This window comes from Entelurus aequoreus, linkage group LG19, assembly GCF_033978785.1.
Source record: "Entelurus aequoreus isolate RoL-2023_Sb linkage group LG19, RoL_Eaeq_v1.1, whole genome shotgun sequence".
Classification (NCBI taxonomy): Eukaryota; Metazoa; Chordata; class Actinopteri; order Syngnathiformes; family Syngnathidae; genus Entelurus; species Entelurus aequoreus.
The window spans coordinates 35897423-35910307 of record NC_084749.1 but is presented as its reverse complement, the minus strand read 5'-3'; the positions used below and the strand labels follow the sequence as shown (position 1 = coordinate 35910307).

The 12885-nt window shown below is 37.7% G+C and overlaps 1 protein-coding gene across 3 annotated transcripts in view; it reads right to left on the bottom strand.

Moving 5' to 3' along the window:
- Positions 1–12885, bottom strand: part of dennd1b (DENN/MADD domain containing 1B) — a 324363-nt gene that overhangs the window by 96665 nt on the left and 214813 nt on the right. For all 3 annotated transcript variants that reach the window (XM_062028406.1, XM_062028407.1, XM_062028409.1), the window contains 3 exons: positions 12379–12479; positions 8804–8849; positions 891–992 (listed from right to left, as the gene is read on the bottom strand). In XM_062028406.1, coding sequence (XP_061884390.1) covers positions 891–992; positions 8804–8849; positions 12379–12479 — 249 coding nt within the window. The remainder of the gene's footprint in view (positions 1–890; positions 993–8803; positions 8850–12378; positions 12480–12885) is intronic.

Below are 12885 nucleotides of genomic sequence, written 5' to 3'. Positions count from 1 at the left end.
GAACGAAAGAAAGAGAGCAAGATAGAAGAGACAAAGAGAGAGAGAAAAATGAATTAAAAAAAAGAATGAAAGAGAAACAAAGAAAGGTAGTTTGACAGAAAGAGAGATAGAAAGAAAGAGGGAAAGAAAGGAAGATAGAAAGAAAGAGAAACAAAAAGAAAGAAAGAGAAAAAGTAAGAAAAAGAAAGAGAGATAGAAAGAAAGAAAAATAAATAAAGAGAAACAAAGAAAAAAGTTTGAAAGAAAGAGAGAAAGAAATAAAGAACGAGCGAAAGAAAGGAAGATAGAAAGATAGAAAGAAACAAACAAACAAAAAAGAAAGAAAGAGAGATAGACAGTAAGAAAAAGAAAGAAAGAAAGAGAGAAAAGGAGAAAGAGAAAGAGAGAGAGAAAGAAAGAGAGAGAAAAATAAATAAAAAGAAAGAAAAAGAAAGAGAAACAAAGAAAGAAAGAGAGAAAGAGAAAGAGAGGGAAAGAGAGAGAGAGAAAGAGAGAACGAAAGAAAGAAAGAAAGAAAGAAAGAAAGAAAGAAAGAAAGAAAGAAAGAAAGAAAGAAAGAAAGTTAAGTTAAAGTACCAATGATTGTCACACACACACACTAGGTGTGGTGAAATTTGTCCTCTGCATTTGACCCACCCCCTGGGAGGTGAGGGGAGCAGTGGGCAGCAGCGGTGCCGCGCCCGGGAATAATTTTTGGTGATTTAACCCCCAATTCCAACCCTTGATGCTGAGTGCCAAGCAGGGAGGTAATGGGTCCCACAACCTACCGATCTCAGGGCGGACACTCTAACCATTAGACCACTGAGTAAAGAAAGAAAGAAAGAAAGAAAGAAAGAAAGAAAGAAAACATGAAAAAGCAAAAAAGGTAAGTGTGTGTGTGTGTGTCTCACCACATCACTGGGAAGGTTGTGCAGATCGTCAAAGGGACTCTCCAGTGTGTTATTGTCCACATTCAGGATGACCACATCCTCCAGGGACCGACTGCGTACTCTCTAAAACAAGAAAATGTCCAATATAAAATGACAATTTTCTACATAAATCTAGAGTAGTTCTGATCACAATTCCCAAATAACACAGAAAATGTCAACTGTGACACAGCGAGTAGATGGAACTTAAAGGCCTACTGAAACCCACTACTACCGACCACGCAGTCTGATAGTTTATATATCAATGATGAAATCTTAACATTATAACACATGCCAATACGGCCGGGTTAACTTATAAAGTGACATTTTAAATTTGCCGCTAAACTTCCGGTTCGAAACGCCTCTGAGGATGACGTATGCGCGTGACGTAGCCCGACGAACACGGGTATGCCTTCCACATTGAAGCCAATATGAAAAAGCTCTGTTTTCATTTCATAATTCCACAGTATTCTGGACATCTGTGTTCGTGAATCTGTTTCAATCATGTTCATTGCATTATGGAGAAGGAAGCCAAGCAAGCAAAGAAGAAAGTTGTCGGTGCGAAATGGACGTATTTTTCGAACGTAGTCAGCCACAACAGTACACAGCCGGCGCTTCTTTGTTTACATTCCCGAAAGATGCAGTCAAGATGGAAGAACTCGGATAACAGAGACTCTAACCAGGAGGACTTTTGATTTGGATACACAGACGCCTGTAGAGAACTGGGACAACACAGACTCTTACCAGGATTACTTTGATTTGGATGACAAAGACGCAGACGTGCTACTGTGAGTATGCAGCTTTGGCTTTTTTTTGCGTATGTACGTAACTTTTTTAAAATATATAAGCTTTATGAACCTTGGGTTAGGTGAACGGTCTTTTGGGCTGAGTGATTGTGTGTGTTGATCATGTGTTTGAATTGTATTGGCGTGTTCTATGGAGCTAGGAGCTAGCAGAGGAGCTAGGAGCTAGCATAACACGTACCGTACCGTAAGTGCGCGTCACGTACGTAACTTTTTAAAAATATATAAGCTTTATGAACCTTGGGTTAGGTGAACGGTCTTTTGGGCTGAGTGATTGTGTGTGTTGATCGGGTGTTTGAATTGTATTGGCGTGTTCTATGGAGCTAGGAGCTAGCAGAGGAGCTAGGAGCTAGCATAACAAACACGCAGGTGTTATTATGCAGGATTAATTTGTGGCATATTAAATATAAGCCTGGTTGTGTTGTGGCTAATAGAGTATATATATGTCTTGTGTTTATTTACTGTTGTAGTCATTCCCAGCTGAATATCAGGTACCGTGAGTATGCAGCCTTGGCTGCTAAACATTCGATAACTTGACCGTATGTGCGCGTCACGTACGTAACTTTTTAAAAATATATAAGCTTTATGAACCTTGGGTTAGGTAAACGGTCTTTTGGGCTGAGTGATTGTGTGTGTTGATCAGGTGTTTGAATTGTATTGGCGTGTTCTATGGAGCTAGGAGCTAGCAGAGGAGCTAGGAGCTAGCATAACAAACACGCAGGTGTTTTTATGCAGGATTAATTTGTGGCATATTAAATATAAGCCTGGTTGTGTTGTGGCTAATAGAGTATATATATGTCTTGTGTTTATTTACTGTTGTAGTCATTCCCAGCTGAATATCAGGTCACCCCCGGCTCTCACAGCATCTTCCCTATCTGAATAGCTTCAACTCCCCACTAGTCCTTCACTTGCACTTTACTCATCCACAAATCTTTCATCCTCGCTCAAATTAATGGGGAAATTGTCGCTTTCTCGGTCCGAATCTCTCTCACTTCATGCGGCCATCATTGTAAACAATAGGGAACTTTGCGTATATGTTCAACTGACTACGTCACGCTACTTCCGGTAGGTGCAAGCCTTTTTTTTATCAGATACCAAAAGTTGCAATCTTTATCGTCGTTGTTCTATACTAAATCCTTTCAGCAAAAATATGGCAATATCGCGAAATGATCAAGTATGACACATAGAATAGATCTGCTATCCCCGTTTAAATAAAAAAAATTCATTTCAGTAGGCCTTTAAGGATCATTGAATCAGAGAGTTGGGGCTTTTCCTGAAACCTGTCTTTCAGTAACTACACACAGTCCTGGTCAAAAGTTTACATACACTTGTAAAGAACTTAATGTCATGGCTGTCTTGAGTTTCCAATCATTTCTACTACTCTTATTTTTTTGTGATAGAGTGATTGGAGCACATACTTGTTGGTCACAAAAAACATTCATGAAGTTTGGTTCTTTTATGAATTTATTATGGGTCTACTGAAAATGTGACCAAATCTGCTGGCTCAAAAGTATACATACAGTAATGTTAATATTGTTAAGATAAGACCTTCTGGAGAAAAGTTCTGTGGTCAGATGAAACAAAAATGTAGCTGTTTGGCCACAATACCCAGCAATATGTTTGGAGGACTAAAAGTGAGGCCTTTAATCCCAGGAGCACCATTCCTACCATCAAGCATGGTGGTGGTAGTATTGTGCTCTGGGCCTGTTTTGCTGACAATAGAACTGGTGCTTTGCAGAGAGTAAATGGGACAATGAAAAAGGAGGATTACCTCCAAATTCTTCAGGACAACCTAAAATCATCAGCCCGGAGGTTGGGTCTTGGGCGCAGTTGGGTGTTCCAACAGGACAATGACCACGTCAAAAGTGGTAAAGGAATGGCTAAATCAGGCTAGAATTAATGTTTTAGCATGGCCTTCCCAAAGTCCTGACTTAAACCCCATTGACAACATGTGGACAATGCTGAAGAAACAAGTCCATGTCAGAAAACCAACAAATTTAGCTGAACTGCACAAATTTTGTCAAGAGGAGTGGTCAAAAATTCAACCAGAAGCTTGCCAGAAGTTTGTGGATGGCTACCAAAAGTGCTTTATTGCAGTGAAACTTGCCAAGGGACATGTAACCAAATATTAACATTGCTGTATGTATACTTTTGACCCAGCAGATTTGGTCACATTTTCAGTAGATCCATAATGAATTCATAAAAGCACCAAACTTCATGAAAGTTTTTAGTGACCAACAAGTATGTGCTCCAATCCCTCTATCACAAAAAAATAAGAGTTGTAGAAATTATTGGAAACTCAAGACAGCCATGACATTATGTTCTTTACAAGTGTATGTAAACTTTTGACCACGACTGTAGCTAAAACACTACTGAGCAACGTTAGCCGCTAGCTAGCTATGTTTTAAAGCACTGCTTGCAGAGCGACACTTCGGTGTTCATAGCTTCACGTACATTATCGTTAGTTTTGAAGCCAATTTTTGTTTTGTTTTTATTAGTTGGTTTTTTTTGTGTTATAAATATGTATATATTTTTGTCCTGGACTCCCTTGAAAAAAAGACGTTTTCTATTCTCCGTGGGACTTTCCAGGTTAAATAAAGGTTAATTGAAGCCAAAACACATCCATTATCCCTCTTCTGTCTTCACACTGTTTCTGCTTGAAAGTGCTATGTGTGCATGTGTTGTTTACCATGAACCCCGGCTCATATACCAGCATTTTCACCGCGGCGCACATTAATGTACTCAGGTACTTTATTAATACGGGTATACCGTACTACTCTACATCAGAATACATATCTTGTTTACAGTTTGACAATTCAACATTCCTGGAAAGGAGTAGGAGGAATCAGAGCTTATTTACTCCTATTACTTATATTATATTACCTATATTAAAGCAAGTACTAGACCGTTGGTCCCTGTGCTGGCCCCCAGAAAACACAGAATGAAGCCAAAATTCACCATGAGCTTTGGAGAAGTTTTTGATTAAATTTGATTTGAAAAAAAAGCTGTTGCTCTGATTAATCGTCTATTAAGTGTAACCAATACAAATGATAAAAACTGGGTGGCCAGATTGCTTCCTTTAACAAAGTATATACAATATAAATCCATACACATGTTTTAAAAGCCTACTGAAATGATTTTTTTTTATTTAAACGGGAATAGCAGATCCATTCTATGTGTCATACTTGATCATTTCGCGATATTGCCATATCTTTGCTGAAAGGATTTAGTAGAGAACAACGACGAAAAAGTTCGCAACTTTTGGTCACTGATAAAAAAAAGCCTTGCCTATACCGGAAGTAGTGTGACGTCACAGGAGGAAGGATTCCTCACAATTCCCCGTTGTTTACAATGGAGCGAGAGAGATTCGGACCGAGAAAGCGACGATTACCCCATTAATTTGAGCGAGGATGAAAGATTTGTGGATGAGGAACGTTAGAGTGAAGGACTAGAGTGTAGTGCAGGGTGTATCTTTTTTCGCTCTGACCGTAACTTAGGTACAAGGGCTCATTGGATTCCACACACTGTCCTTTTTCTATTGTGGATCACGGATTTGTATTTTAAACCACCTCGGATACTATATCCTCTTGAAAATGAGAGTCGAGAACGCGAAATGGACATTCACAGTGACTTTTATCTCCACGACAATACATCGGCGACGCTCTTTAGCTACGGAGCTAACGTGATAGCATCAGGCTCAAATGCAGATAGAAACAAAATTTTAAAAAACCCTGACTGGAAGGATAGACAAAAGATCAACAATACTATTAAACCATGAACAGTTAACCAAGAACGGTTAATAATTTCCAGCTTGACGAAGCTTAACAATTGAAGCTAACTTAGCTACAGAGCGGCGGCGGGCGTTGTAGCTTTTGACGACACCCCGGCCGCCATCAGAGTCGGCAAGAAACATATATTTCCCCAAAGTTACGTAGGTGACATGCACATAGCGACACGCACGTACGGGCAAGCGATCAAATGTTTGGAAGCCAAAGCTGTACTCACGGTACCGCGTCGGCTATCCAGCTCAAACACAACACAACCTCCTGGTTGTGTTGCTGTAGTCCGCCGCTAATACACCGATCGCACCTACAACTTTCTTCTTTGCAGGCTCCATTGTCCATTAAACAAATTGCAAAAGATTCACCAACACAGATGTCCAGAATACTGTGGAATTTTTCGATGAAAACAGAGCAGTTTGTATGGTGACACATTGGGTCCGAATACTTCCGTTGCCGTCGTGACGTCACGCGCATACGTCATCATACATAGACGTTTTCAAGCGGAAGTTTCCCGGGAAATTTAAAATTGCACTTTATAAGTTAACCCGGCCGTATTGGCATGTGTTGCAATGTTAAGATCTCATCATTGATATATAAACTATCAGACTGCGTGGTCGGTAGTAGTGGGTTTCAGTAGGCCTTTAAGGACCTGGCTATTCTCATCATCAGTTGTACATCAGTTACATTTCATGTTGAGCAATTTTTGGTAAATAGTGAAAAGCAAAAGACACCCTGAAGGTCTCCACATTTACTCTACAGTACCTTTAAAAGCACATACATTATATTACTTGAACATTTGTATGGAGTCTTTTTTAACCTAAGTTGAAATTGCTAGGGAATCTTAGGGTACCTCACGTGACACATGCTTTTTGATAATGATAATATCTCAATATGGCAATGCTGTGATTATCGATGTATTACTCTTAACAACTTAATACATTTGTATGTTTTAAATGTGTTTTAAATCACTCCAGAGACCCCCATAAGTTATAGGTATCAGTCTTGAGAAGCAGGAAGTTACCTGTATCGGTTTAATAAAAAATAAATACCCTGCATCCCTTCTATAAAGTTCAATAGTTCAATAAAGTGAAAACAAACAAACATGTCTTTATTGATATTTTTTTTAAATTAAAAAAACCCCACTCTCTCTGTTCTATATATTAAGATTACAGACCTTTTCATTCACCCAAATCATTTGTAGGGTTAGATACTAGGAATTGACCGATTATTGGCCAAGCTGATTATCGGCGCTGATATTAAAATTTTTGACGTATACCGATATCGGCCTTATTCTATCTGTATTTATATATATATATATATATATATATATATATATATATATATATATATATATATATATATATATATATATATATATATATATATATACTGTATATATATGTATATATATATATATATATATATATATATATATATATATATATATATATATATATATATATATATATATATATATATATATATATATATATATATATATATGTACAGCAATATATACAATATATATATTCCGAGTGCGATGATGTCACGTTGTCGATGGGAAAATGCATTTTTAGACAATATGATTTGCCTGAGTGGCTAGGAGACACCGAGAGTAACAAGCAGTAAAAAATGGAGTAGAAAGGACAAGTTTTAAAATAATAATAATACAAAAATTTAGATTTTTTTTAAATTTAATTTTTCCGGCACGCGGGCCGGATTTTGGACACCCGCGGGCCGTAGTTTGGGGTTCCCTGGTTTACATCATCGAGTAGTAATGTCTCTTCCTTTGCTCGTCAAACTTTATTCTAGATCATAAATCATGCCCCTCACCTGGATAGTAGAAGGACGAGGATGTATTCTGAAAAGTTGGTACACTTCGACAGCCAATTAAATGTAAAGGCGAGAATGACACAAAAAGAGGCTCCACTCCCCATTTTCTTTGTTAGGATTGTGAGTCATTCTTCATCAAAATGGGAACATATGAACATCCCAGCACCCGAAAAAAATTAAAATTAAAATAAATAAAAAAATCACCTGAAGTTTACTAGAGTATACTATTGATGTTTCTCATAGTCATTCACAACGACGTCCCTTGTGTGGCCTCTGTGCCGAGGATGTCGTTGTGGCTTGTGCAGCCCTTTGAGACTTTTGTGATTTAGGGCTATATAAATAAACATTGATTGATTGATTGATTGATTGATGTTTAGCTATATTTTACTGCAAATGAATATCGGCTCCAAATATCGGTTATCGGCCTCCTTGACTACTAATAATCGGTAGAGAAGTAGAGAAGACAGCATCTAAATGTAAATACAGTCGTCACACACTATGAACAATGAACATTTGCATGTAGTAGCAATCAGAACATTTTTACTGTAACACATAACTACTGAGAGCATGAAGGATGGCATAGAGAAAGGATATTTGAATTGTGCATTCGCCCCCAGCAGCACCAAAACCTCATGCATCAACAACAGCTCAGTGATGCTGCGCTACACTGTATGCATCCTGATGGCGACAAACGCAACAATTATTTCAGTGTGATGCAGGATACAGGCAGGTGTGTGTGTGTGTTTAGATTGGGGGGGGTGGGGGGGAGCAGAGTGTGTGTGAATTTCTAGTTTGTCACTTTTGTGACAGCCTGTGCAACCGAGGCTCACATGTTGATCTGGACTAATTATGGAGTGGCAAGAAAGGGGGTCTGTCACGGATGCAGAGTGTGATAAATACTTCCACTGCCACGACTGTCAGACAAATATCACACACGCGTGCACACTCACACACACACACACAAACATAATAACATCTACACACAAGTGCACACATGCTTACAACATGCGCTCACAGACAACAGCCGTAGAGACGGCTTGCCCCGCCAAACAACACAAAGCTTTCCAACCATGGAGTGAAAAACCTCTTTGTTTGCTTTTCCCTTCTTCTCTGTACTTCCGGTGAAAAAGAAAAGAACCAGCACAAGACAGAGAGAGGGACACCATTCTGTCCAGTTTTTCTTTTCAATTAGTGTGCTACAGAAACTTCCTTTTTTTTTTTTTGCACCAGAATAAGCAGAGCGTGAGGGCAAAAAGAAAAGACTCAGACGACGCAAAGAACTAAGTGTAAACTTACTAACTTAATTTCATTTTTGTTGTTTTTAAAAAAAAAGTAAATTCACTAACATGAAACCAGGAGCTCATTACATGAAGTACATTTGCTTTCCTCAGCTGTTCACTGTGCACACATCTGCATATACATACACATAATGATGCATAAATATTTGCAAGCACCATTTTTCAAGAATGAACAAACGTACCTCCAGTAGACTAAGATGAACTCCCACAAAGTATGGCATGGGGGCACTGCAGATGGAAAGGAAAAACACATCTATAAGCATTCGACATCACATGGTATTCAAGTCTGCATATGGTACTTTTTTTTTTTTTTACACATCCAGCAAGAACTTTCAGTTTTAAAACAGTGAATTTTGTCTATATATATATATATATATATATATATATATATATATATATATATATATATATATATATATATATATCAGAATCAGAATCAGAATCAGAATAGTTTTACTGCCATTGTTTGAGAACGGGTTCACAAACTAGGAATTTTTATATATATATATACACACATATATATATATATATATATATACACATACATACATACATACATACATACACAATAAATGATAAAATATCAAGTGCAACTTGTAAAGGCATTTGTTATTATGTTAATTTCTAAAAAGTAAATCAATGGACTTCAAATAATAAAGATAAAACTAATATTTTAAAATTCATAATTTATTAGCTGCCACAAATTTGGTGATGTCTGTTTTAATTCACAGATCATCAGCATTGTCTTCATTACTCCGACACTACAAAAAGGTGTAAAATACAATTGTTGTATTATTATTAGGGGTGTCCCATTTGATATTGGACTACTGTGTATCGGTTTGCATCTAAAATATTCAATAAGCGCTCAGATACAAGCGGTTCTGCAGCACGTATACTTGAGCAAAGCTGGACATCCAGGTAACATTTCCTCCAATATGCACACAAGTTATTTACAAAATGGTAAACATGGTAGGCGACTAGGACCTGGCAGCTACACAACAGCTAAGCACACAATAGCCCACACACTAGGCATACGCAATAGGTGGCCTTTATTGAACAATATTGCAGTCTAAAGCACAACAATTGTCAATTTAAACAAATATCAACTAATTATAGTTGAAAAATCTCCAGCAAAGTATCCAGTAAAAAATGTGTCCGCATCATTAAAATTTATGGACCATGAGCTTAATTTAATGACTTTTTGTGGCCACTAGGTGTCGCCCAAAAATGTATTACCACTCTACTTCAACTTAAAGACAGCATAAGTCCATTTTGGATTTTATTAACAATTAGTTAAAATTAGGGATGTCCGATAATGGCTTTCTGGGATATCCGATATTCCGATATTGTCCAACTCTTCAATTACCGATACCGATATCAACCGATACCGATATCAACCGATATATACAGTCGTGGAATTAACACATTACTATGCCTAATTTGGATAACCAGGTATGGTGAAGATAAGGTACTTTTTAAAAAAATTAATAAAATAAAATAAGATAAATAAATTAAAAACATTTTCTTGAATAAAAAAGAAAGTAAAACAATATAAAAACAGTTACATAGAAACTAGTAATTAATGAAAATTTGTAAAATTAACTGTTGAAGGTTAGTACTATTAGTGGACCAGCAGCACGCACAATCATGTGTGCTTACGGACTGTATACCTGCAGACTGTATTGATATATATTGATATATAATGTAGGAACCAGAATATTAATAACAGAAAGAAACAACCCTTTTGTGTGAATGAGTGTGAATGAGTGTACATGGGGGAGGGAGGTTTTTTGGGTTGGTGCACTAATTGTAAGTGTATCTTGTGTTTTTTATGTTGATTTAAATTAAAAAAAAAAAAAAAAAAAAAAAAAAAAAAACGATACAGATACCGATAATAAAAAAAACGATACCGATCATTTCCAATATTACATTTTAACGCATTTATCGGCCGATATTATCGGACATCTCTAGTTAAAATGTTTTCATACCTACCATTCTATTTTTACTATTCTGACGTTCGAAATCCCAAAATAACAATGACTTGTGTGTCATGTCTGTTCATGTTTTTGTTTTGGCCATCTGTTTGTTTTTTGGACTCTTTTTAGTTCTTGGTTGCACTTCCTTGTTTGTTTGTTTCCATAGCAACTCATTAGTTTTCACCTGTCTTGTCACGCACCTGTTTCACGTTTTGAGTCACGCACCTGTTTTCACTGATCATGTCACTATTTAAATCTGTCTGTTTCTGTTGTTCGTCCTGGCGACCTCACACTATTTCATCACTCTGCTTCATGTCATGTCACAGTTCTTTGCCAAGTAAGTTTTGTTCATTTATGCCACAGTTAGTGTTTTTGTTTTATTGTTCATAGTTTCTGCCTTTGTGCAAGTTTTGTGTTTATACCCAAGTTTTGTATTTCCGCCTTTGTGCGCGCCTTTTGTTTCCATAGTCAAGTTTTTACCTCCGCTGTGAGCGCTTTTGTTTATTCCTTTTTTTGAGAGTGAAAATTAAATAATGTATTTAAATACACGTCTTGCCCGCGCCAATTTTCCGTTGCCTTCCAGAGAAACAAAACCCAAGAACCAAGTCCTGACATTGTGTCGATAGCCATACTCAAGGCTTCAATATCGTTATCGCATCGGAAGTGAAAAGGGTGTATCGGAACACCCCTAGTTATTATTTTGGCATAACGTAACAATATTAACATCTACCGCATAATTACGTTTGCAAAAATAGAGTGAGTTGATGCATTTATTTGCAAACTAAAACTGATTAAGTGAATAACATTTTTCTCTTTAAAACACTTTACTTTGCATGGATTTTGCCATGCACAGTTCGGTGATCGAAGCATGGACTTCAATTTAGGTGTTTTACAAAAAATGATGGCATTTACCAGGCATAAATTACAACTATGTTATGCACAGTACGCTCATTTTCGGGGGGTCCATAGATGAATATAACAATAATTTGTAATCCTGGGACAACAATTCTAGTCGTTAATGACAGGCTGGAGTCTAAGCATTCAATAAACTATAAACTGTCATTGTCCAAATATATATAAGGAGCTAAATTTGAATATGATTTTAAAAAGGACATGTTGAATCACTGAGTAATTATTGTGAGCTAATCCACCAATTAAATAACTGAAGCTAATTTTAAGAGCATGATATGGACCATAAACTATAAATAAATAGTTTTGTGTCAGGGCATTTCTGCCTAGAAGGATTCAGGTGCTGTGGGCTCATAATTACCCCAATACAATCCAGCAACTCACAGCTGGCCATCCCTCTGCAGTGTAATAGACAATGATACGACACTCCCGTCCATCAACAAATGTGCACATGCACACACCAGAATCTCCAGAAACGCAGATGTACAGTACGTGCACTGGTCATCTAATAAAATTACATTTTTGCAATCAGTGCTTGGAGGGCAACCTTGTGATTGAATCAACCGCTGCTGAGTCTTCACAGAGTGTTGAAAATCACATTTTACAGTCAGTGATGAAGAGCTTTCAGAAGCAGATGTGTCGCCCGCGTTAAGGTTGTGCGCTATCACAGCTGATCCCATACGAAGGCAGATGAAATCCACATGCGCACATTTGCATTTAACCAATGCAGATGTAAAGACGAGCTGTTATATGGTCCCACTGTTTAAGTCCATAGGATGGGTGGTGGTTGATGAAGGCAATAACAAGGCCAACAAGGTGATCCACACTGTATGTTGTGAACAGTATGCTAGTGTGTAGGTGACGGGCCTTACCAGCAGTAGTCCAGAAGATGCGGGGGCAGCACAGGGATGAAGATATGCTGCCAGTACATTGGAAAGAGCAAAGCAGCTGCACCGTGGACACATGCAGTTAACTAGGGAGAAAGCAAGAGAGGAAAGGATCAAATTAATTGAACATGCATATATGAACAGAAAATACTAGAACCGTCACAATTTTAATACATTTTCATTATTAATATGATTGAACATTTTAACACAATTAACCCATCTGACTAAAAATCCCTTAAGTGTATACCAGGGATATTCAACTAAATTGTTTCAAAGGGCCACATTTCGTCAAATCTAGGGACTGAGGGGCAAACTTCTCTCTTCACTATTTCATGTCTCCACTAAGTCGTTTAACCTCTGAAACGAATAATTATTTTGCCTAAGCCCCGTTTCGGCCACAGTAAACCAGCGTTTAAGGTGCCTGTGAAGAGGCGTGGCAGGCAGACCTGCAGCGAGGCGGGGCGCGCCCGGGGCCGCCTCCGAGATGGGCGA